This window comes from Hippocampus comes, unplaced genomic scaffold, assembly GCF_001891065.2.
Source record: "Hippocampus comes isolate QL1 unplaced genomic scaffold, H_comes_QL1_v1.1 scaffold21, whole genome shotgun sequence".
Classification (NCBI taxonomy): domain Eukaryota; kingdom Metazoa; phylum Chordata; class Actinopteri; order Syngnathiformes; family Syngnathidae; genus Hippocampus; species Hippocampus comes.
The window spans coordinates 1,066,462-1,090,161 of NW_017805745.1; the positions used below are offsets into that span (position 1 = coordinate 1,066,462).

The following is a 23,700-nucleotide window of genomic DNA, read 5'->3' on the forward strand; positions in this document are numbered from 1 at the left end:
CTTCTCATCCTTCCTGTGGTTATCAAACTTAAAAACATTGCTCAAATGTACATCTAAAGTCTGTTTGCAGTCTAATAATAATCATAAAACCTGTATCAATCCGATATTTGATCCATGCAATGCCAGTACAGGATGTGTGTATATATATATATATTTTTTTTTTGGTACAAGCTCTCAGGCATAGACCTCGGCCTGGGCTCCGCATCTCCCTTCAGGCAAACTTCAATAGTCACTGAAAAATTTGCGAGACCACAGAATCGCAGCAAGGAAAAAGGCCACCGATGCAAAGCAAAGCTTCATCAAATAATGCCCAGCCATATGCAGAAAACTGTGCTAAGACCTTTATTCATCATAGACGTTGAGGAACAACATGACACTTTGCAGCCCTTTCGTAATACTTGTTAGACTACGACATACGACCGTATGGGAAGGAAGCATTTGTTGTTGTTTCTATGTCAGTCCTTCAAAATATGTCAGCATTAAAATGGTGGCTAAAAATGTGAGGGGACTATTGCTTTCCATATTTTGGGGTGGGGGGTAATTATAAGTGACAAGTCAATATTTTAAGAATTTGGCGTAGTCATGAATGGAACTGCACTGTATAAAGAATTGCAACTTGGCATATTATGATTATACATGGCCAGCAGCGGTCTCGACAAAGCCATCAAAATGTCTTCATGTCAGACTCTTCCCGTGAACAAATGTTTCAATTTCAAATCATGGCATCCTCCTCCGATTGGCCTTCTTATTTTGTCATTTCTGTACACTGCAGTTGCAAAACGAGGTTGCGGATCCACTGTCTCCAAGTCCCGTCAAGGGGGCAGTTTTGCCGGGAAAGGGCCTGGCAGGCTGTCACCGGTAACATCGCTGTCCTGCCAGAAGACATGTGAAAGAAAACATTGGCTTAACCAGTGAAGTGAAACTCACAGCCTGCGATAAAAATTCTCACTCGTAATTCTAGAAACAAGACTCGAGCATTGAGCCAAAGGGTGCAAATATCTCTCCTTTCAGAAGTTTGGATAACATAAGTGCGGGATACCAAGCTGGAACAGCTCATTTACTATTTGAAGTAAGCTCAGAGCTTCTCTCTTGGTTTGTATCATAAACTTGGCCCAAGCGCCGCAGTGAAATGCATACAACAGGGGGAAAAAAAGTTCCTCAAGCAGCGTTGTATGAAAAGTGGATGAAACCATGTGAAAGCTGTTCAGAGCAAACTCGCCGATGTCCAATTTGTGATTCAGCCCCAACTGAAATGAATTCGATGTTGATGGCAAAGCGCAGTCTCCGCAAATAAATTGGCACAAGGTGGGCAAAATACACAAATGACACTCCAGAGATCACATGTTTCAAGAGACCAGAGAAAGAGAGGCCAAAAGATGTTCTTCCCCAAGTCAAACTGGGCTGCCAAGTTAGAGTAGTAGCAGTCAGAAAGCAAGAGGAAAGTTTAGTGTTGCATCTCTTTGCAAACGCAGAAGCCAATGCCGCTTGCTTCAGGTCTATCAGTGGATGCATCATGAAGCATGCCCCAAGTGAGAGGGCAATCAGCACTGACCTGACGGGAATTGAACTGGAACGGCTCGATCTGACCTCGGTCGCTGTCATGTCGATGTTGGGGGAAAACACGACAGGATTGCCACTTTTTCTGTGAGCGCACCTAAAAGTAGTCTTGGCTTTGCTGTGTAAACATTCGTTGATGAAACAGATCTTCGACATTCTGAATATACCCTGAATAGGGTATTTTATACTTTTCGCCCAAAACTATTGTCCGCAAAAGGCGCTCGCCTTTTCCCTGGCTGGTTGTTGGCTTCTGCTGGAGCACCTCGTTTTCCCCAACCACAAAATGGCGACAAAAAAAAATCGACTTCCTGTTTGCATCTTAAACCGTGGAAATTGTAAATAATAATCGACAGTCTTTAGTGGGCCTCAAAACACACACACACACACACACACACACACACACACACACACACACACATATTTCAAAACCAAATTACAAGTGTTCCCCTTCGTAGTAATACAGTACTTCTGTCTCCAGTTGTGCAATAGGTAATTTAAAAAAAAATCACACCAGTTTTACTCCAGATAACGAAGATTATTACCAAAACTTCGGGGTAGCAAATTCAACATTTTAAATCACATTAGGGCCCTGTGACCCATTTTACCATGTATTTGTATTTTTGACCCGTCACTGAAATTTGAATTGGATTAATCTGCCATTTCTCATTTTTGACTGTCAATTGAAAATGGATAGAACAAATGACACACAAATTGCACAACGTCCAGTCCTAAACCAAATGCAACGCAGCAAAAAAGGAAGTTGTGGCAGCTTTACTCGCTGACACAGCATTGATGCTTATAATGTCCAAATGTTCAGTTTGTTCAGTGGGGTGCAGCTTTGTGACTGCCGCTATTCTCGCCAGCGCAATTGTGTTTGTCCACTTGATACTTGTAAGAGAATCTTTCCTTGCACAAACTGCAACTGAACACTTTCTCACCAGTGTGCGTTCTCGTGTGGCGGACAAATGCTGAACGATCACAAAAACTTCTGTCGCACATGGAACAGGAAAAGGGTTTCTCCCCTGTGTGGATTCTTTCATGTGTTTTCAAATGTCCTTTGATGGAGAATCTTTTCCCACAAAAGGAGCAGGTAAAAGGTTTCTCCCCAGTGTGCGTCCTGGTGTGTTTAACCAATCCTGAACGATCACTGAAACTTGTTTTGCAGATTGAGCAGGAAAATGGTTTTTCGCCAGTGTGTGATCGTATGTGTGTTATCAAATGTGAATTGTCCGAGAATCGTTTCCCACAAACTGAGCAGGCAAAAGGTCTCTCTCCCGTGTGCGTTCTCATGTGTTTCATCAGTACTGCGTGAACTCCAAAACTCGTCTTGCAGATTGGGCATGCAAATGGTCTCTCTCCAGTGTGCGTTCTCGTGTGAATCAGCAAATTTCCCCTGATGGAGAAACGTTTCCCACAGATTGAGCAAAGGAATGGTTTCTCTCACGTGTGTGTTCTCATGTGCGCAACTAAACTTCCCTTTATGGAGAAGCTTTTACTGCAAACTGTACAACTGAACGTTTTTCCTCCCGTATTACACTTCATGTGTCTTGTTAGATTCTTCCTGTTGCCAAAAGTTTTGTCACAGTGGGGACATTTAACACGTTGGATGTCAGTGTGACAGGTCGTATCAACTCTTGAGTGTTCATCGTCAGTGTCAGGTGAGTGTGACTTTATGTCGTCACTATCTGATAGTTGCACTGAAAGACTGTCTGCTTGTGATCCTCCGCAGTGGTCTCCATCTCCTTCTGTTGTCATGTATTGACTTGAGCTGCTGCTTGGAAGCTCCGCCCCTCCATTCTTCTCACATTGACCGGGGTGAAACTGTGACCCCTGATCTCCATCTTCATCGTGTTCACTTTTTACAATAATGTGAATCACTGGGAACTCCAGCTCTGGACGGTGCTCTCCCTCCTCACTGCTCCACACATTTTTCTCTTCTTTCATGCAGGTGGACTCTAGTTGCTCATCTTCCTCTTTGATAAAGGGAGACTCTGGCTCTTCCTGCTCCATCCTGAAGCTCCTCCCCTGCTGCTCAGGATGAAAATCTTCTTGCCTGGCGTCTGCAGCAGACAAGAGGACAAAACACATGGTTTGGAAAAGTGACAACTACATACAAGCCACTAAAATAAACTACTTATTTTGCTTACATGTTTTAAACTGACCACTCGGGGTTTACGACGGATTTAGCTCATTCAACGTAAGACAGTCGTGAACCGAGGACCCTGACGAAAATAGTTAATTAAAGACGCGGTTTACAAACCTGGTCAGTTGAAAACGACAACGTTGATACTCTATGATGTTGTCGCTCGTTCTCTTCTTTTGTTCGGACTGAAATTCCTCCTCGTACTGCACTGTCGTTTTTTTCTTTAACAGTCCCAGAGAGGGTCTTGGCATCTGGATTCAACACGTTGGAACACAGTCGCAACACTACATTTTCTGTTTGTGTTTTCGTGACGGATGGCTCACTTCCGTGTCCTTTTCCCCAGCGAACAAGCTAAACTAAGCTAGCTGGAGAAGCGTCAACTGCGACCATTTTACTGGACGCGAAGATTTAATACCGTTCACTCAATGTATACTCGTATGTACAACAACACCATATAAATGCAATATAACGGGTATAGCTCACAACATTTTCCGCAACCGTGGCGTCAACATTTCCTTGCTGTCAGAAATCTAAACTACGCACGCGTATATGATCACTAACGTCACCAAGCTACGGAACCTCGATGGAGTCAAAACACATTCAAATTTGACGTTTGTTTGTCGATCTGCACAACAGATAATGATGAGTCTTTTCGTCACTCCTTGAGGATCGAGAACGTTGCACATTCACTTGACATTTGGCCTTGGTTTAGTACGGAGCCCCTAAGGGGACATGGAAGGAAATCTCGCAATGTTTTTTTTTCCTTCCATGTCCTCATAGGGGCGCCGTAGCATGCCTATACTTTGTGCGCGCACGACTACTCCTGCTATCATGTCCCCAAATATAGTTTTATTTTTTCCCTTTAAAAATTTGGCACCCATAAAAAAAAAATGTTGCACCCCATGTGACAGTCTTGATTTTCTATAAGTAGGACCCTGCTACAACTCCTGCTGCTACTCCATTCCAGTATGTTTTCCAAATATATGACAGGATATTTTTTTTCTTCATTTGAAACGTCAGCAGTACTCCCACTCCGATAGCCGCAGGAGCGTGTAGTTCACGTTTATTTCAAGTTCCACGCCTTTCATTTATTGCTGTTCCTCACCAGCACACTTGTGTTTGTCAACTTGATACTTGTAAGAGAACCTTTGATCACACAGACTGCAAGCAAACACTTTCTCACCAGTGTGTGTTCTCATGTGCGTCGTCAAATGTGTCTTTTGAGTCAATCGGATGCCACACACTGAGCAGGTAAAAGGCTTCTCACCCGTGTGTGTCCTTGTGTGGCGAACAAATGCCGAGCGATCACAGAAGTCTTTGTTGCAGACGGAGCAGCTATATGGTTTTTCTCCAGTGTGAGTTCTTTTGTGCGTTTTCAAGCTCCCCCCAAGAGTGAAACTTTTACCGCATGTTGAGCAAGTAAAAGGTTTCTCACTCGTGTGCGTTCTTCTGTGTCGAACAAATGCCGATTGATGAGAAAAACTTTTGCTGCAGACTGAGCAGGCGTAAGGTTTTTCTCCGGTGTGTATTCGTGTGTGCGTTATCATGTGTCCTTTTATCGAAAATCTTTTACCGCAGAACGTGCAGCTGAACGGTTTCTCTCCGTTGTGGATCATCATGTGCCCTTTCAAAATATATTTGTTTCCAAAGGTTTTGCCACACTGAGAGCATTTCCAATGTGTTTTGCCCACGTGACAAGTGACATCGCTTTCATCGTCGGTCTCAGGAGAGTGGGGTGTTGTGTCGTCACTGTCTGGTCGTGGAGCCAAGATTTCTGTTTGGGATCCTCCACAGCAGTCTTTGGTACCTTCCGATGTCACGTGGTGCCTTAAGCTGCAAGTCTGAGGCTCCGTGCCTGTGTTCTCCTCACCCCGACCTTTGTCGGCATCGTCTTCATTCTTCACAATGACAACAGTCAGTGGAAACTTTGTGATATCGGCCTCCTCCTCTTCCTCCTTTATGTCCAAGGGCTCAGGCTCCTGCTGCTCCACCCTGGGGCGCCACTCCTGACGATCTCCCTCACTGACGTCTGCGCCGGAACACAAGTAGAGGTCAGGCTTTGCTCAGTCAAATCGTGAAGGGTTTTTTTTTTGTTTTTTTTTAATAAAGAGCCATTCTGAAAGAGAATCTCACCTTTTTTCTCTCAATTGACATTACTGCTCAATAGAACAGGAGTCAAAACCTTCCATATAATTTCCAACTCATCATACAGTACCATTAGAAATAAATGTCTGGAAGATTATTTGATTTTGAAAAAAATGCACACGTACATTCACATGCAGCGAAGACTCTCCCTCGCAAAGCAATCAAGTTTATCTCCTCTCTGACATCAAAAGCTGGTTTCTCAGCCAAAATGTACTACTTTCCCTTTAGACAAGGCTTTGGTACCAACTTGCAGTAAGAATCTTAGGGTGTTTTCTAAGGCACATAAAAATGCAAAAAGCTGAATACTTAGCTGGAGATAGGCTCCACAAAATAAATAAATCAACAGGTAGACAGCACATATGGAGGGATTACTCGGGTTGCAGGGATCCCCTTATGAACAGCATGTTGCATTTTAAGGAGTTTATTTCAACGAAAAAAAAACGTAGGCTTCGAAGTCCAACTGTTTGACAGAACATATGCGTTTCAAGCAATGGATGACAAAATAGAATGCTACAACCCACCAAATTCAAGGCAGCAATGTGTTACGATAGTTGTTGAATAGTCACAGACTTCATTTGGAGACTCGGGACCCTTCAATATTCTTGTGAACGAGTGATAAACCCACTTGTTTTGGTGGCTTGAGCTACCATTCCGGGTTCGTACTAAGGCAGTAAATGCTTCACCACAATTCATCCGGCATCCCATTCCTTGGTGGCATAGCGACCCTGAGGCGACAATAATAACATAAAAAGCTTCTGAACACACGCGAGAGAGAGCGAACGCAAACAAACCTGCTCTGTGTAGTTGACGATGCTTGAAAACAGTGTCCAGTAGCTGTTGACGTTCCCGCTCGTTCTCTTTGGTTGGAGAAAGTTCCTTCTCGTACTCTGTCATCATTCTTGTCACACAATCACGATACTTCGACACTCGCACTGGATGTTCAACGACGTACTGCTAACCTCGGCGTCTCTTTTGTTTGCTGCTCACAAGCCAAGCTAACCAGAGGAAGACCGAAAGTGCACCGAGGCGAGTTTAAGCGGATTAATTAGGGACGTGGAGTTTGCTCTGTTTAATCACACACTGGTGCACCGAACAAGCAGTAAAAGCGTCAACCAGTATAATTTACAACCACACTAACATTCTCTGAGATCCTGTGTTAACTTCCGCCTTTCGTGCAATCCAGTTTAAAGGGGTACGACAGTCCCATGACGTAGTCGTTGCGTTTAAATGAAGGCAGCCCAAACAACCATTGGATTTGGGTATATTATGTACAGCAAGAAGATGCATATGTTATTAATGGCGGCGTTGATTTTAATGGTTGCTATCTTTGTCTATTTTGGATGGTGCATCGTTCGAACGGGTTTTGACTCCAGCGGCCTGTGGTTACGTTGTCGAGTACGCATGCGCAATGATTCACGAAGATTTGCGGGAGCCTCTGACAAGAATGTTGCAATATAACCGCTAAATACGCATTTACGTTGGTGAACTTGTTTCTTCTTACTTTTGTCTATTTGGAAGCGAGGAAGCATACTTCTTAAATGTTGTGGTTAACTCGCCTCAGTCCACTCCGGAGCGTAACCACCTTTCTTAGTTTGCTCCATCACTGCGAGTGGAAAGTGTTCGTAGTCACAATAGAAAAATAATTTTAAAATTTAAACTCTTTTCGTGTATTTATTTTAAATTGAATTTTGCTTCGTTTTCTTCTTCATGTCGATGAACAGCCGCCTTGCATGTTAGGCAAAGCAGTAACGATTGCAAATCAATGGGTGGCGCCCATGCACACTAGAAGAAGAAGCCGCTAAAAGAGACAAAGAAGAAAAAAAACGACGAGGGTGATCTCGAGCATGAACAAAATCAAGCGGAAGGAAGTGGTTGTCCCAGTTAGCACGTTGGTTGCAGCGTCGTTTCTTTTCTATCACGAATGTATTTGTTTTCGCTTAACACTGTAAAACCTCGTTTATTATGATTGTTATCTACTGCCTGGATAAACTCACTTGAGTGTCCCTCAAGTTAGCTTCGCTTTCAAGGGGCGAACAAAGAGACGCGTCGCGAAAGCCGTGCTCGAGTGTCGGGATTGTCGAGTGAAAATGTGCAAAGTGCAAATGCTGAGAGCGTTGCTAAATCAGCGACTGAGCGCGGCTGTTGACGAAGTATTTGAGGTGTTCCAGAGAACGATAGCGGAGTACGAGGAGGAACTTTGTCGTACTAAAGCGGAGAACGAGCGACAACGTCAACTACTGGACGCTGTTTTCAAGCCTCAGTCTGGATCAAACACAACAGGTTTGTTTCTCTTACTTGAGCTGTAGCTTTCGAAATGTTGAAAGTAAACTATGACGTTGAGAGACAATTAAACACTTCATCAATAAGTGAATTGTCAAAGTCCAATGTTTGATTTTCCTCATGAAATGCGGCGCGACTCGAAATTGTGCATGAGTGCGAATGTGAACACGAACCCTCATTTGTCTAAATATGCCCCGCGATTGGCTGTCGATCAGTCCGGGGTGTATGCCGCCCCATACAATCATCCATCCATTATCCAAACCACTTATCCTCACAGAAAAACGGCTCTGAGAGGCTCCTTTTTATCCCGCAATCCTAATGAGGGCTAAACTGTATAGAACAGCGGTGTCCAAAGTCGGTCCAGGAGGGCCGCTGTCCTGCCTGTTTTCCAGCTGTAACACACCTGATTCAAATGATCAGCTCATCAGCCAGCTCGAGAGCAGCATTAGAACAATCCTAATAATGCGAATCAGGTGTGTTGCTCCTGGGAGAGCTGGAAAACAGGCAGGACAGCGGCCCTCCAGGACACCCCTGGTATAGAAAATGAATGGATGAAATGCAGTCTGAAGTCACATTTGTTCCCAGCACCGAAAACGCCCACTGATAAATGTGAAAGCGACCCACCATAGGGAGGCAGGTCTTTAAGTCTAATCGATTCCACTCGATTAGACTTGTGCCTTTAGCACCGATGGATTGGACTATTTGTATATGATGGGGGTCTTTGACCTTTGCTGCCCCAAAAGACAGCTGGCCAATGTTGACAATATTGGAAACACATGCGATATGGGTGTTGAATATAGATGTCATTGGTGTCAAATTATTGCGTTAATTGCGATTAATTAATTACAGTCTTCTTTAGCGCGTTGTTTTTTGTATTGCGTTAATCTAAATGTCTAAATCTCTAACTTTATTGTTTCTGTAGGTGGGTTGCCTTTTTCTAATGTCCCTTTTTACGTGTTGGCTTCCCATGTTCGAGTTGTTGAGGGTGGGGAAACGACTGTCAGTCACAGCTTGAAGCGGACATTGATTGGCTGTCATTATGTTTGGGCTTGTTTAGCATAAGCTGATTGGCTCCCATTGGAGTTGGGCGGGCTAAGTAAGCAGCGGTGAGGAGAGGTGAAAATGGAGGCGCATGTGAGAGTTCTCGGCATGGCTATCGTTAGCACTGAAAGCCTTAGCAATATAGCTAGCGAGCCATACATAGCAAAGCTCTTCGGCAAACTAAACTCGAGGAGAACACCCCGCGTACGAGGCATGAAGTCAGCATAGCTGCTGTGTCCTCTGTCGCCTGTTAGAAGTGGTTGATGTTTATTTTGCATGTATATTTGACCAACACTATTAATGTTTGAAATTGAGGTTTTTATATATGTATATTATTTTTATTTTTTTGCAGGTACACAAACAATGGAGGATGTTGGTGAAGGGAGAGCTACAAAAAGTGAAGATGATGTTCTTCCAGACCAGCAGGCGCGGAGTTCCCGGGAAAAGCCGGCGGACAGAGAGCCCACTTACATTAAAGAGGAAGAGGAGGAGGCGGCCATCGCAAAGTTCCCATTGACCGTCGTCCACATGAAGAGCGAAGATGAAGACAAGCCGCACTCCTTGCAGTGTCAGCACATTGGTAGCGAAGAGAAACTATCCCGAGCAAGCAGTAACTTATCTCCACGGTCAGACAGCGACGACACATCGTCACACTGTCCTGATGGCGAGGAGTTGAAAGGTGATGCCAGGTGTCAGACCAACAGTGGACACCTGAAATGCACAGATTGCAACAAAACTTTTAGTGACAACTCCACGCTGAAAAGACACCGAAGATGTCACACAGGAGAAAAACCTTTTGCCTGCTCACTGTGTGACAAAAGGTTCTCTCAGAGGGCAAGTTTGGTGGCTCACACGAGAACGCACACGGGAGAAAGACCATATACATGCTCACTCTGCACCAAAAGTTTCCGCGACAATTCCGCACTAGCCACGCACATGAGAACACACACTGGGGAGAAACCGTTCACCTGCCCGTTTTGTGACAAAAGATTTGCTCACAAGAGCCATTTGATATCGCACACGAGGACACACACTGGGGAAAAGCCTTTCACCTGCTCGGTCTGCAACACGGGTTTTAGGGTGCACTCGGTCATGATGATCCACATGCGAACACACACCGGGGAGAAACCTTTCGCCTGCTCAGTTTGTGGAAAAAGATTCACTCAAAAAGGAAGCTTGATCATCCACACAAGAACGCACACGGGCGAGAGACCGTACACTTGCTCAATCTGCAGCAAAAAATTTCGCGTTAGTTCGGCGCTGGCATCACACATGAAGACACACACCGGGGAGAAAGCTTTTGGCTGCAGTGTGTGTGCGAGAAGATTTACTCACAAGTTTCAACGTGACAGACACAAGTGTGCAGGTGAGAACACCAGTAGTCAGTGAAGGACCGTAAGGAAACGGACAACATGGCAGTCCCTCAATTTATGCTCCTGTTAATGCTGCAAATAGGAGAACAATCCTGAATAATTGCTGCACCCCCTGAAAATGTTCATCATTGTCTGTCTTTATAAATGTTGAATCGCTTTATTATGGTGGGAGCGGGTCAATATAAATTGACCGAAGGCCTGCGCCAAGTAGAGATGTTTTCAAAACTCCCAACAGCATCTACCAGAGGCTGTCAATGTGAAAGTTGTTGCTTTTTTTCCATGTTCAGTCTGTCTGCATGTTCATGTTACAACTGGATCAAAAACATTAAAACAAAATCAGATGAATGCAGATTGATCTTCCAGCTCATTTGTCTCTTTGTGTGCTTGATCTGCGACCTTTGTGAGAGACTCACTTGTCTTATATTTGAGTGTAAATTTATTTATTTACCGGGGGATGGGCTTCACGTTGTCCTGTACATAAAATGAGACAAACATTTTTAAAAATGTCTCATCTGTTTACATAGATATTGATGCTAAGTGTGACTTTAATATTTCAAAGTAGAGTTTCAAATTCATCATTCTATTTCAGTCACTTTAAAAATAATGGGTTAAAATCAGGGTTAAGCTGTTAGATAAGGTTTAGGATCTCGAATTTTTTTATTTTTATGACCACTGTTAGGCATTTGAATAAGGCTGCAGGTTTGTGTGTGTGTGCTGATCATGTGGAGACCCATCTTACTTTTTCTTCCCTTTTTTCGTTTCTTCTATTCTTCTTCAATTCCTTCATCTTACATCCCCTTCCTCCTTTCATCGTTATTTCATTCTTTCATCCCATCATTCTCCCTTTCTTCTATGTTGATTTCCTTCCCCGCATACCATCCTTGTTGCCTTCCTTCCATTCTTTTTTACTTAATGGCCTTTTTTTCCCTTTATTATACCTTCGCTCGCTCTTTCGCACCTTTCATCCTTCCTCACTCCTTTCCGACTTCCCGACACTCAATTTACTTTCTAAAGTGGCATGTTTCCAAATGTCCACCTTGTGGCTCACCCTGTATAGCAAAACATGAATGCGTGGTAGGAACCACGAGCTCAATTCCGTCTATTTTGTCCGAGTAGACTTTCCGTACCACTTCAGATTGCAACAAATAAAATGGCGTGACTGATAAATCAGCTTCGCTGCCTTCGCGTGCTCGTGACATGAATTCGGTTTGCTTCTGTCCAACCGCGTCGGTTACTTGTTCGTCACGTCGTGATATACTCGTCTTGACGTACGTTGAAGCTTCTCGAGCTTTCCAGTCGTGCTCGCTGTGGACAAAGACACGCAAAATCTAGCCACACGTCGCGAAAGCTGAGCTCGATCGTGTGACAATGTGTAAAGTGAGAATGCTGCGCGCATTGCTGAATCAGCGACTAAGCGCGGCCGTGGAAGAAATATTTGTAATGTTGGAAAGAACGATAGCAGAGTACGAGGAGGAACTTTGTCGAACAAAAGAGGAGAACCAGCGACAACGTCAACTACTGGACGCTTTCAACAGAGCGGGTTTGTTTACATGTTTAGTCATTTTCTCTTTGGTTTAATTCTATTTGTTGTCTGAAATGTATCGTTGATGAATCGTGGGGTCAGAAATCTATGGAAAATTTTGAGACATTTCATCGCGTTTGAATGTTGAGACATGATACATGTGTGCTTGTCTTCTTGTCTCCTGCAGACGTCAATGAAGAAGAGCTTTCCACTGAACAGCAGGAGTTGAGCCCTGGAGGAGAGCACCAGCAATCACAGTCCCCCTACGTTAAAAGGGAAGAGAATGAACACACCATTGGCCAGGAGGCAGATCCGTTTCACCAGCTTCAAGATGATGAAATGCTAATGAACCGAGTCATTGTAAAGAGTGAAGATGATGATGAAGAGCACTGCGAAGCATCCGAAGCGGGCAGCCTTCTTGCTCCACTCTCTGATAGTGATGACACAACACCACACTCTCCTATCACTGACGACGAACAGTCTAAAGGTGATACCCCATGTCACATGGACACGGAGCACCTCAAATGCTCTCAATGTGACAAAACCTTTGGAAAAAAGAGGAATTTGAAAAGGCACATGAGATGCCACACGCGTGACAAACCCTTCATGTGTGCAGATTGTGGGAAAACGTTCTCTATTAAGGGACACTTGATGAGACACGCAAGAACACACACTGGAGAAAAACCTTTTTCCTGTTCGGTTTGTTGTCAAACGTTCTCCCGAAAGGCTTCCTTGATGATACACACGAGGACACACACTGGCGAGAAACCCTTTTCCTGTACGGCGTGTGGTAAAAAGTTCCCTCACAGGTCGACTTGGATGAGACACACCAGAACACACAGCGGAGAAAAACCGTACGCCTGCTCATTCTGCAACAAAAGATTCTCCCAAAATGAGTATTTGATCGCGCACACCCGAACGCACACCGGTGAGAAGCCGTTTCCCTGCACAATCTGCCACACGAATTTCCGCGATCGTTCGGCGCTGAGTAATCACATCAGAAGGCACACGGATGAGAAGCCATTTTCCTGCACGATGTGTGACGCCAGCTTCCGGGATCGCTCGGCATTGAGGAAACACGGGAGAACAACACACACTGTTGCGAGCTCTGCTGCTCAAGCTCGTGTGATTTAAAAACTTGGTGGCTGTCTTCGGAAACATTCGGCGATTCCCTCATCACTAACCAGTACCATAAAGGGATTTTTTTTTGTGGTAGTGGACTATATCGTTCACTCAACAACAAATGAAAAATAATTTGTGAACATTACTCGGGGTGCAGAAGAATTAGGTCATTACAGTTTCACAACCACAACATACCTGGTCAGCGTTAGCTGGTGAACTTCACGAATGTGTTTCACAAAATCAGTACAAAGAAAGCACTTAATGCTATAGCTCCCAATATTCCCCTCATCAGTCTCGGTCTTTTTTCCAATACTGGGACCTTCTATCAGAAGAGCATTTCATCATTTCACCTGACAATATAACTTGCTGACATGAACAGATGACCCAAAAAGGCATTTTTCTTATTTTATAAATAATTTTGAACCAATTAAGTGAAAAGGAATAATTTCCCGCAGCACACACACGATGACCTCTCACGACAGGTCTGGAATCACCGACTCAAAGACCTTTATAATTCACACATCATGTTGTCCATTGTGCGTCTGCTGCTTTAATTATCCTTTTTATTAATATAGGTAGTTTGTGTGATTGTAATTGTACGCTTGCCTTATGCCACGAAGTCACTGCTCGTTAATTTGATCTGTTACCATTTGGAGAGGTAATCGACTATGTCCAGTAAAGAGTCAAGCCATCTTCTCTCACCGTCATATTTGCATTTAGTTGCTCTTCGACTTATGTCCATGTTGCGATGAATTTCGTATTACCTTTGACCAGGAGATGACGCTGAGATTGGCAATTGGGTGTACAGTCCGGTACCTAATTTAAAAAAACATGCATCACAATTTAAATCTCTGAAGGGAGTCGTATACTGTATTTGTTTTGCACGCCATACAAACATCCAGGCATTTCTCTGTGTGATTTATCGTCACTAATGTTCTTTATGATTGAAATAATGTATGTACGGTGAAGCATATTTCTCTTCAAGGAATCACAAAGCTTTGGTTCTCTGCGAAATGAAATCCATCTTTAGAATTGTGTGTTGTTATTAAATGTGCGGATAAGTGCTATGGAGCCCTGTAATGTGTGGGGTTTTTTTTTAAGAATAAACGAATTTTTATTGTTGGTTAAAAAAGTTACATCTTCATTCGCTGTGTTTCCTCATTCATCACCTGCTCGAAGGATCTTCTCGTGGTAGGACAATTAATTTAGTCCAAGTTTACTTGCCGTAGATAGTGGCGGCTCAGCCATTACGTCCGTAAGTGCTGTTGTTGAATCCCTCCCTTGCGTACATTTACGGGGCTGTTTTTTTTTTTTGCTCTCTCCCGAACACGTATTAATTTCAAATAAATGTTTAAACCTCATTTATTTTTCTCGGTTTTGACAAAATCGCCTCGGTGCAATTTGAAGTTCTTCAAACTAGATTAGATTACTAGCTGACTGGGAACAAAGATACGCGGAAGTTAGCAAAACACGTCCAGACACCGACATCGAACTATCTCGAACAAAAAGAGCGAGCGAAAAACGTCAACCACTGGACACTCGTTTCAAGAAGCCTTAAGTTGCATTGCAGAAGCAGGTTTGTCCACTTCTCTAAATTGTGTATGTGTCTCCGTTGTCGTTAACGATCCATAAAGCCGAGTACAGACATGACGAGTTTCCAAATGTGAAGACGAACTCATCCCCTTGTGTCGTAAATGTGAGGTTGACTGAAAATGACAACACGGCACACCACACAATTAGAAACGTGAGACGATTTCCCCAAAAAGGCAAAATGTCAAAATGCCGACTGTGGTTGGAATGGCCTCTTCAGTATGAGTTCAACACAGGAAGAATTTTGAAAATAGGACAAACGGTTGGTACGAAATATTTTTTTTTATGTCAGCAAAAAAAGTCCTGTTGTGGGAACGTTTTCGTGTGATATCATATCTTGAAAACCTGGTCCAAAATGTTGGTTCAAATTAGACTAAAACAGTACACCTCGATTATTTCTCACAGGTGTCAAATCTGGATCTAGAAAGTAAAACCCTGCCGCAGTTTGGCTTCAACCACAAGTGCGACTACTCAACCGACAGGTAAACGAGCTCCATTTGTTCACACACACACGCACACGCACACACACACAAACACACATTTTAAATCTCTCGCACTGGTCTTTTGCGATTGTAACTAGTTCATTTTCGTGTTGTGAGATGAGTAGTCTTGTCTAAATGTTCACATTTGAGTCTTCATGAGGATGATCTGTTGTTTTTCTGGTCATTCCAGTTCACTCTCTTACCATCAAAATACCAACAATGGAGGACACTGGTGGGATCAGATATGCACAAAGTTCCAGCGTAAGAGAGCTTCCACTTGAGCCTGAGCAGTCGGAGCCCTCCCACATTAAAGAAGAGGAGGACGAACACAGCATTAGTTTGCGTGGAGAGCAGCTTCCAGCAATGGATTTCCCGGTCATTCGTGTCATTGTGAAGAGTGAAGACGATGAAGACGAGCCGCACGCCTCACAGTTTCATTGCAGCCAGCTTGAGAGGAGGCGATCCCAAGCGGACAGCCTCGTGGCTCCACTGTCAGATAACGATGACACAATATCACCTTCTCTCGACACTGACGATGAACACCCTAAAGCTGATGAGACATGTCACACTGACAACACACGCTTGACATGTTGTGAATGTGACAAAACATTTGTCAACAAGAGAAATCTGAAAAGACACATGAGGATTCACACGGGAGAGAAACCTTTTGTGTGCTCGTTTTGCGGTAAAGGGTTATCTGAAATGACAACTTTGATAGCACACACAAGAACGCACACCGGCGAAAAACCCTTTCCCTGCTCAATCTGTAACACAAGTTTTCGAGTGCGGGCGCTGTTGGTCAAACACATGAGAACGCACACTGGGGAGAAACCTTATTCTTGTCCAATCTGCAATCGAAAATTCTCTCGAAAGGAATCCATGATAACACACACACAAACACACACAGGTGAGAAACCTTTTCCCTGTTCAGTGTGTGGCCAAAGATTCTCCCGAAAGGGAAATTTGAGGACACATTCAAGAACACATACCGGAGAGAAGCCGTTTTCCTGCACCGTCTGCAACGCAAATTTCCGAGTTCAGTCTGGATTGGTTCAGCACATGAGAACACACACTGGAGAGAAACCTTTTGCTTGCTCGGAATGTGACAAAAGATTCACTCAGAGGACAAATCTGATCACTCACTCAAGATCACACACTGGAGAAAAACCTTTTACCTGCTCAATTTGCCATACAAGCTTTAGTTATCATTCTTCATTAAATAATCACATGAGAACGCACAGTAAGTAACAATGTCTGGATCAAGTTTGTGTGATCACGACTTTTTTTTTTAAGTGACCAGCTACATTGTAAGGGTTCACTACTTCCCATGTTTCCCTAGTGACTTATAGAACACAGGAGATAGCATGTACATCTACTCTATTAAATTATACAAGGGAAAGTGATCTGATTATGTGTGTTTTTGATTTACACACGCACTGCTAAAATATCCTGTGATGTAGGAACCGGTGTTGCATTGTTTTCTTGTCTTTCTACATTATTCTGAGGTAAATTCATCATTGGATTTGTCTGATTTTTCATTTGTCATTTTGTTGCAATGAAAAATGGTGTCAAGACAATGATTAAGATCAGACTCACAGTCGTCCCAAAATATGAAACGCGTGTAGCCATTGTTGCACTTTTAAAATAAAAAGGCATCACAAGGCAGTGAAGTCTTAAATACTTCATATCGTTAAATGCCAGCTACTTCTGGGTGGCAGAAAAGTTATTGTCCAGCGCTGACCTAAAGAGTGATGTCAGAAACTTGTGTTTGGGGTCAACTATATGCCCAAACACTAGATTTTTTTTTTTCGATTACCTTCATAAAGATTCTCGTGAAACCTTTGGGTGGCGGACGTGTTGTCACCCAGGCGCAAATGGGAAAGCAAAGAACTCATGTACTGTAGTTTGTCCAATTATTGTTGCCGTAGCCAATGCGTTGAACATTCAACTTCCATCTATCAGCACCCTGAGTTATGTCAGCGTTATTGCGGTCAGGACGGGGTTTGTTCTCATTTAAATACTTAATTCTTTTGTATCACTGCGTAAACGTAGCTAATGAATTCTTGGAGTCCATTTAAAATGGTATCACTCTGAAATGTCTCCAGTTTTATCTTAGCTTGCTAGTCGCTAACGAAGCCACGCAGAAGTTAGCAACAAAACGCTAATCGCAGATCAAGTGTGAGTGTAAAGTGACGTGATTGCATGAAACGACGATAGCGATACAGAGGACGAGGCTGAACTTTCTCCAACTAACACACTTGACAACGTCAACTCCCGGACGGACGCTGTTTTCGAAAAGCCTCAAGTTGCGTTTCAGCAGGTTTGTTCGCTTTTCACTTTGACTTGCTTTGGAGCGTTCTATTTGAAAACGCTTTTCTAAGCGTCGCTTATGGTGTTGTTCAGCCGCCAAGCTTCTTCCTAGCCCCCACTCTCTCAACTTGAATGTTTTTCTTTTGTGCATTGTTATCAACTCTATGTTAAAGTCAACTATTCATGCGATGTGATGAATATGTGCAACATTATCATTTGGAAAACTAACTAACTAACTAACACACACACACGCACACACACACACACACACACACACACACACACACACACACGCACACACACGCACAACTCATATGGCCACCAAGAGGTGAATGAAGTTAATTCCTGTGAAATAACTATCTGTCAAAGGCATCACGATGGTCAAATGGTTAGATCGCTTGCCCCGTCGAATGACACATTGCTTTTTTTTCCATTTTGACACGTTTCAATCATGTAACCAAAGATTAACCTTCACTGTTAACATTGACATTTGGCATTATTTCCATCCACACAGACAATGGCTGATGGCGGCAGCATCGGGATCTGCTTCACAGAGCCCCCCTGCGTCAAAGAGGAAGAGGAGCAGCACTACATCAGTGAGGCGGGAGAGCAGCTTCAAGGGCTGCACTTCCCGGTGATTCGTGTCATCGTGAAGAGTGAAGATGATGAGGACAAAGGTCAGGGTGAGCACAATAGTGGGACAGGACCTCCGAGTAGCAGCTCGAGTCAAAAGGTGACAGCAGAAGACGATGGCCGTCACTGCAGAGGATCCCCAGCAGGCAGCCACCTCACCCAACTATTAGATAGCGACGAGGCAACATCACACTATCCTGACACTGATGATGAACACGCTAAAGGGGATGTCAACCAACCCTTGAAATGTTCTCAATGTGACAAAACGTTTGGCCACAAAAAGAATCTGAAAAGACACATGAGATATCACACTGGGGAAAAACCATTCGTCTGCTCATTCTGCGGTCAAGCATTCTACGAGAAGGCCCATTTGACAACGCACACAAGAACACACACTGGCGAAAAGCCATTTTCATGCTCAATCTGCGACAAAATATTTTGTGACCGCTCAGCGTGGGTTGTTCACCAGCGAACGCACACCGGAGAGAAACCTTTTACCTGCTCAATTTGTGGTAAAAGTTTCCCGCGCAGGGAAAATCTAAGAACGCACACAAGAACACACACTGGAGAAAAGCCTTTTACGTGCGCTGTCTGTAAAACCAGTTTTACTGTTCGCTCCACATTGGTTCAACACATGAGAACGCACACTGGTGAGAAGCCTTTTGCATGCTCAGATTGTGGCACAAGATTCTCTCAAAAGACGCACTTAAAAAATCACATGAGAACACACACTGGGGAAAAACCCTTTACATGCCCGTTTTGCGACAAACGTTTCTCTGTGAAAGGAAGTTTGATAACACACGTAAGAACACACACTGGAGGGATGTGATATGTTGAGTCAAAATCCAGAACATGTTTGATTGACATATGAACAGATCCTTTCTTAACAATTTCACTTCAGTCACCCCGTTCCCATGAGACACCGTCCAGATTTTGTTCACATTTATTCTATTTACAGTATTTTACACTGCAATATTGGAATGCAGAGAGGAACATACAGTATATATATCATGAGTTATTTTTTAAAATGTAGTCATTTCTTTTGCCCTGTTGTCTGCAGCAATCAATACCAGATTAATAGATCACTAGACCATCACTGATTGATTTTTGGCACAGCAATGGCGCAGTATGCGAAATGTACTTTTGAATTGTACCAGAGTCTGTGTCTGAACGCTCTTCCATATTTTGTCATGTAATGGATACACTTAATGTTATCACATGTACTGTACACAAGGACAAGACAATTGTGGACTGCCATCTAAAATGAAATTCACAAGAACATGTCAAAGATGTATCGTAGTTCAGGATGGATGCTATTACGTCATTCGTTGTCTCAGCTGATGTCTTGTAATGTATGAAGAAGGTTTGTGGATTCAAATGGGTTGGACAGCAATAAAACCAAATTGATTGCTGGAACATACTTTTTTCACACATGCAAGTGAAAGGTAACGTAACCTTTTGACCTGTACATTATGGAATAACAGGGGTCCATGGCTCTGGGCTGTGAACCAGTACTGGAATGTTGATCGTTTGGTATCTGTCTCCGCAGAAAGAATTGTATCCATGCATTATCTGAGATGCTTCTCCTCATGGGGGTCACGGGTGTGGTGGAGCCTATCCCAGCTCTCTTCGGGCAGGGGGCAGGGGCAGGGCACACAGAAACGAACGACCATTCGCGCTCACACTCACACCTAGGGACAATTTAGAGTGTTCAATCAGCCTGCCATGCATTGGGTTGGATACAGCAGTGCACAGCTAATTCAAAACAAGGTATTACGAAGAACACTTGTCACACAGATGATGAGCTTCACTGATCCCAGCAACAGAGTACATTGCTTGACTTGAATTGAATACAACTTTATTGTCAAATGTGCTGTACGTATGTGTAACATACAGCACTGATGAAATTTCTTCCCTCTCAACATGAAACAAGAGGAGCCGCTGCGGGTGTCGCGCCGTTATTAAAAGAAAAGTAAAAAAAAAAAAAAACTTGCTTCAAAAAGGCACAGCGTCGAAAGATTGGAGTACTCAACAGATTTTTCCAGGAAAAGCCAAGTCCATTATTTGACTTGCAGTAGAAAAAAAATAACACACAATGATGTTCTACACTTTGAATGGCGCTGACAAGTACACAGACTTGCTTGACAGACCTGAACTGAACTCAGTTATGCAGGATGAGGCCCCAGTGAGAATTGAGCTCACGACCCCTGGTTTACGAGACCAGTGCTCTAACCACTGAGCTATGAGGCCTTGCATGCTGTTTAGCCAACATCATTTTTGTTAACGAGCAAACAAAAGCAGTGCCTCGAAAGATGTGGGTTCTCAGCAGATTTTTCAGTGAAAAGCCAAGTCCATTGCTTGACTTGCAGTCGAAAAATAAATGGAAAGTGATGTTCTACACGTTTGAAGAGTGCTGAAAAGTACACAGACTTGCTCGACGCACCTGATATTAACTCAGTTAAATGGGATGAGGCCCCAGTGAGAATTGAACTCACGACCCCTGGTTTACAAGACCAATGCTCTAACCACTGAGCTATGAGGCCTCGTACGCTAGTTGGCCGTCAGCATTTTTGTTAACGAGCTACCAAAAGAACAGCCAAGTATTGAGGGACTCAGAAAATGGTTCCAGAAAAATACAAGTCCATTGCTTGACTTGAATTCGGAAAAAAACACACACAACGCTTGTTAATGTCCAGTTTTCTTACATTATGGTGTAATTGCTGTCTTTTTTAACCCTATGAGTCGTTACTAGTTCCAGTTTATACAGTAGGATTGATTATTGCATTCAACCTGGCAGAGGTTTGTCCGAGTGGATTTGCCGTATTACGTTGCAAATCGACTTCCGTGTATGTTTGACTAAATCACGTTTTCTTCACTTCTTATCCCTTCCCGAATTAGCGTCGATTCAACGTATTGAAAGTTTGACCCAGTACGCCCATCACTGTTTAACGGGATTCAAACACAAGTTAATCCAATCTTTGTTTCCGCATAAACTCGACTCGGCGCACGTTGAAGTTCTCCTGAGCTCGCTTAGCTTGCTAGCTGCTAACAAAGAGACGACGGCTTTGTAGGCAACGCGCAGCTAAGCAGAGATCAAGTGCCAGTGGTAAGAGTTATTTTCGTGAGAAAATGTGTACAAACACAACAGCGGAGGATGTGGACGGGCTCTGGAGAACTAATGACGTGAACGAGAGACAGCGTCAACCACCGGATGCTGTTTTCACGGAGCCTCGGGTTGTGTTACACGGAGCAGGTTTGGTCGCTTATTCATCGCAATCGTCTGGTAACAAGTTTCATTGTACAACAGTATTCCTCCTTGTAAATGTGCAACTTTATGTTTAGAATAAATGTGTTAGTTTCCGACAGTCTGCGTGCTTCAGTGACGGCCGCGCATTTGATAAACGGGACGTCCGTGGGGTTTCAATGATTCAATCCACCTCTGAATAGCTCCGCCGTTCGTCTCAATTATGGAAACCATCAATACAATACAACAACGCAACATAACAAAACCTGTTGCCACCTGCATCCTCTGAACAATTGAGAATCCATGCCTAATAACGCGATAAAAGCACTCAATGTTGAAATAAGGTCCATCGAACCCACCTGAGAAAGCGCATGACAAAATTGATGAATTTGTATTTGGCATCCTGAAGGTTGTTGATGACGTACTTCCAATCACTGACCTGCTCAAGCTTTGAGCGGAGCAATGTAATTCCCCACCGTCATGATTATCCATGGTTGTGACACACATTGGCAAAAACATAATAAACAACATGAGACTTGACTCAGCAACGCTTAACTTTCCCAAACCATATCTTGTTCTCTTCTTGTGTCATGCAGACGTCAGTGAAGAAAACCTTCCTGAGCAGCAGGAGCCAGAGTCACCTCATGTTAAAGAGGAAGAGGAGGAGGAAAATCCCCCCGACATCAAAGTGGAGCCAGAGCTTCAACTCGTTAAACAGGAAGAGGAGCTGGAGCCCACCCAGATTAAAGAAGAGGAGCAGGACGATCTCACCAGGTCGCCACTCCCTTGTGTCATTGTGAAGATTGAAGGTGATGGAGAAGAGGGTGATCGAGACCACTGTGGACGATTGCAAGCAGACAACCTCTTAGCTCCACTTTCAGATAGTGACAACACAACACCACGCTCCTCTGACATTGACGATGATGATGGTGAACACTCGAAAAGTGACGTGACACGTCACACTGACAAGAAACACCTGACATGTCCTCAGTGTGAAAAGACGTTTGGTACCAAGTACACTTTGAGAGTGCACATTATGACACACACTGGAGAGAGACCTTTTGCCTGTTCAGTTTGTGGCAAAAGATTCTCTGTAAAGGGAGTCCTAAAAAGGCACACAAGAACTCACACTGGAGAGAAACCTTTTTCCTGCTCATCTTGTGGGAAACGATTCTCTACCAAAGGACATTTGAACAGACACTCAAGAACACACAGTGGTGAGAAAACCTTCGCCTGCCCTGTGTGTGGTCAAAGGTTCTCTGAAAACGAAAACTTAAAACGTCACACAAGAACACACACCGGGGAAAAGCCCTTTTCCTGCTTAGTGTGCGGTCTTAAACTGACTCAAAAGTCAAATTTAACAAGTCACATGAAAACGCACACAGGAGAAAAACCTTTTGTCTGCTCAGTGTGCGGTAAAAGCTTTGCTTTAAAGACAAGTTTAATAAGCCACACAAGAACGCACACTGGGGAGAAACCTTTTGCCTGTTCGGTTTGTGGAAAAAGATTTGCTCGAAAGGCATATTTAAACACGCACACGCAAGAACACGGAGTGGAGAGAAATAATTTCCCCGCTCAGTTTGCGATAAATGATTCCCTCGGAAGGCACAATTAAGCCTCGACACAAAAGCGCACACTGGAAGGAAACCTCTTTCCTGCTTAGTGTCCAGTCCTCAGCTCGTTCCTAAACGTGATCTCATCATGCTGATTGTGTTTCTGCTGATTGGTGACTGTTGGGTAATCTAATAGGTATCCATGTGCGCACTTCTTAGCTTTGTTCATGTCTGAGTGTTCAAGCTTGACCAGGTTCATGTTTGTGTATGAAACTTTTTCCCATGTGTCGATGTCTTCACTCTCATTGTTCTGTTATGTAGGTGCATGAATACAGGACTATGCGGACCCATGTGTGTGTGTGTGTGTGTGTGTGTGTGTGTGTGTGTGTGTCTCAGCCTTACTCGAATATGAAATCGATCCTTCACAATGTAGATGACTCATTCCAGCCGCTTGAATCGTTTCGTAATTTTAGTCAACTACTTTTTATTTCTTTTACTTCACGTTTAAATGTCTTACGTGATTTTATTCGTATGTTTTTTTCTTAGTTTTCAAAGGTCTTAAATAATTTTAAATCTTATAATTTTAGTTATATGAGAAACACTCTGCGATTGACTGGTAACCGCTTCAGGGTGTCCCCCGCCTACTGCCCGAAGACAGCTGGGATAGGCTGCGGCTCGCCCTGCGACCCTTGTGAGGAGAAGCAG

At 43.6% G+C, this 23,700-nt stretch overlaps 7 protein-coding genes, 2 long non-coding RNA genes and 2 other non-coding genes across 15 annotated transcripts; 6 read left to right on the forward strand and 5 right to left on the reverse strand.

Moving 5' to 3' along the window:
* Positions 1–164: 164 nt before the first annotated feature.
* Positions 165–1,884, reverse strand: LOC109524613 (uncharacterized). The gene is made up of 2 exons (XR_002169983.1): positions 1,553–1,884; positions 165–872 (listed from the first exon to the last, which is right to left on the reverse strand). It is a non-coding gene; the product is annotated as an uncharacterized LOC109524613 (long non-coding RNA).
* A 74-nt stretch (positions 1,885–1,958) lies between these two features.
* On the reverse strand, positions 1,959–4,250 carry LOC109524579 (gastrula zinc finger protein XlCGF52.1-like). The gene is given in 2 exon segments (XM_019884554.1): positions 1,959–3,617; positions 3,818–4,250. A coding segment is annotated over 1 exon segment (1,188 nt). The 5' UTR covers positions 3,568–3,617; positions 3,818–4,250; the 3' UTR covers positions 1,959–2,379.
* Positions 4,251–4,743: 493 nt separating this feature from the next.
* Positions 4,744–7,147, reverse strand: LOC109524597 (gastrula zinc finger protein XlCGF17.1-like). Its single transcript, XM_019884578.1, has 2 exons — positions 6,637–7,147; positions 4,744–5,729 (listed from the first exon to the last, which is right to left on the reverse strand). The coding sequence occupies exons 1-2, from the start codon at positions 6,740–6,742 to the stop codon at positions 4,789–4,791; spliced, it is 1,047 nt and encodes a 348-aa protein (XP_019740137.1). The 5' UTR covers positions 6,743–7,147; the 3' UTR covers positions 4,744–4,788.
* Positions 5,429–5,827, forward strand: LOC109524615 (uncharacterized). Its single transcript, XR_002169985.1, has 2 exons — positions 5,429–5,503; positions 5,669–5,827. It is a non-coding gene; the product is annotated as an uncharacterized LOC109524615 (long non-coding RNA).
* Positions 7,148–7,540: 393 nt separating the features above from the next.
* On the forward strand, positions 7,541–10,894 carry LOC109524577 (zinc finger protein OZF-like). Of its 3 annotated transcripts, none has more exons than XM_019884549.1 (2): positions 7,541–8,112; positions 9,518–10,894. In XM_019884549.1, the coding sequence occupies exons 1-2, from the start codon at positions 7,933–7,935 to the stop codon at positions 10,553–10,555; spliced, it is 1,218 nt and encodes a 405-aa protein (XP_019740108.1). In that variant the 5' UTR covers positions 7,541–7,932; the 3' UTR covers positions 10,556–10,894. The 3 variants fall into 3 exon arrangements, with proteins under 3 accessions (XP_019740108.1, XP_019740109.1, XP_019740107.1); XM_019884550.1 differs by having other exon boundaries at positions 7,541–8,106; positions 9,512–10,894; XM_019884548.1 differs by having other exon boundaries at positions 7,543–8,125; positions 9,519–10,894.
* A 752-nt stretch (positions 10,895–11,646) lies between these two features.
* On the forward strand, positions 11,647–14,212 carry LOC109524586 (gastrula zinc finger protein XlCGF64.1-like). Its single transcript, XM_019884566.1, has 2 exons — positions 11,647–12,079; positions 12,249–14,212. Exons 1-2 carry the CDS (start codon positions 11,908–11,910, stop codon positions 13,193–13,195), a joined length of 1,119 nt encoding a protein of 372 aa, XP_019740125.1. The 5' UTR covers positions 11,647–11,907; the 3' UTR covers positions 13,196–14,212.
* Positions 14,213–14,405: 193 nt separating this feature from the next.
* Positions 14,406–16,656, forward strand: LOC109524598 (gastrula zinc finger protein XlCGF8.2DB-like). 3 transcript variants are annotated; one of them, XM_019884581.1, is made up of 3 exons: positions 14,406–14,759; positions 15,179–15,255; positions 15,446–16,656. In XM_019884581.1, exon 3 carries the CDS (start codon positions 15,475–15,477, stop codon positions 16,501–16,503), a length of 1,029 nt encoding a protein of 342 aa, XP_019740140.1. In that variant the 5' UTR covers positions 14,406–14,759; positions 15,179–15,255; positions 15,446–15,474; the 3' UTR covers positions 16,504–16,656. The 3 variants fall into 3 exon arrangements, with proteins under 3 accessions (XP_019740140.1, XP_019740139.1, XP_019740138.1); XM_019884580.1 differs by lacking the exon at positions 15,179–15,255 and having other exon boundaries at positions 14,407–14,759; XM_019884579.1 differs by lacking the exon at positions 14,406–14,759 and having other exon boundaries at positions 14,999–15,255.
* Positions 16,657–17,146: 490 nt separating this feature from the next.
* On the forward strand, positions 17,147–19,618 carry LOC109524603 (oocyte zinc finger protein XlCOF6.1-like). The gene is made up of 2 exons (XM_019884587.1): positions 17,147–17,575; positions 18,072–19,618. Exon 2 carries the CDS (start codon positions 18,083–18,085, stop codon positions 19,025–19,027), a length of 945 nt encoding a protein of 314 aa, XP_019740146.1. The 5' UTR covers positions 17,147–17,575; positions 18,072–18,082; the 3' UTR covers positions 19,028–19,618.
* A 757-nt stretch (positions 19,619–20,375) lies between these two features.
* On the reverse strand, positions 20,376–20,448 carry trnat-cgu (transfer RNA threonine (anticodon CGU)). The gene has a single exon. It is a non-coding gene; the product is annotated as a tRNA-Thr (tRNA).
* A 220-nt stretch (positions 20,449–20,668) lies between these two features.
* On the reverse strand, positions 20,669–20,741 carry trnat-ugu (transfer RNA threonine (anticodon UGU)). Its single transcript has one exon. It is a non-coding gene; the product is annotated as a tRNA-Thr (tRNA).
* A 299-nt stretch (positions 20,742–21,040) lies between these two features.
* LOC109524582 (zinc finger protein 771-like) lies at positions 21,041–23,341 on the forward strand. Its single transcript, XM_019884559.1, has 2 exons — positions 21,041–21,451; positions 22,039–23,341. Exons 1-2 carry the CDS (start codon positions 21,328–21,330, stop codon positions 23,055–23,057), a joined length of 1,143 nt encoding a protein of 380 aa, XP_019740118.1. The 5' UTR covers positions 21,041–21,327; the 3' UTR covers positions 23,058–23,341.
* Positions 23,342–23,700: the final 359 nt, after the last annotated feature.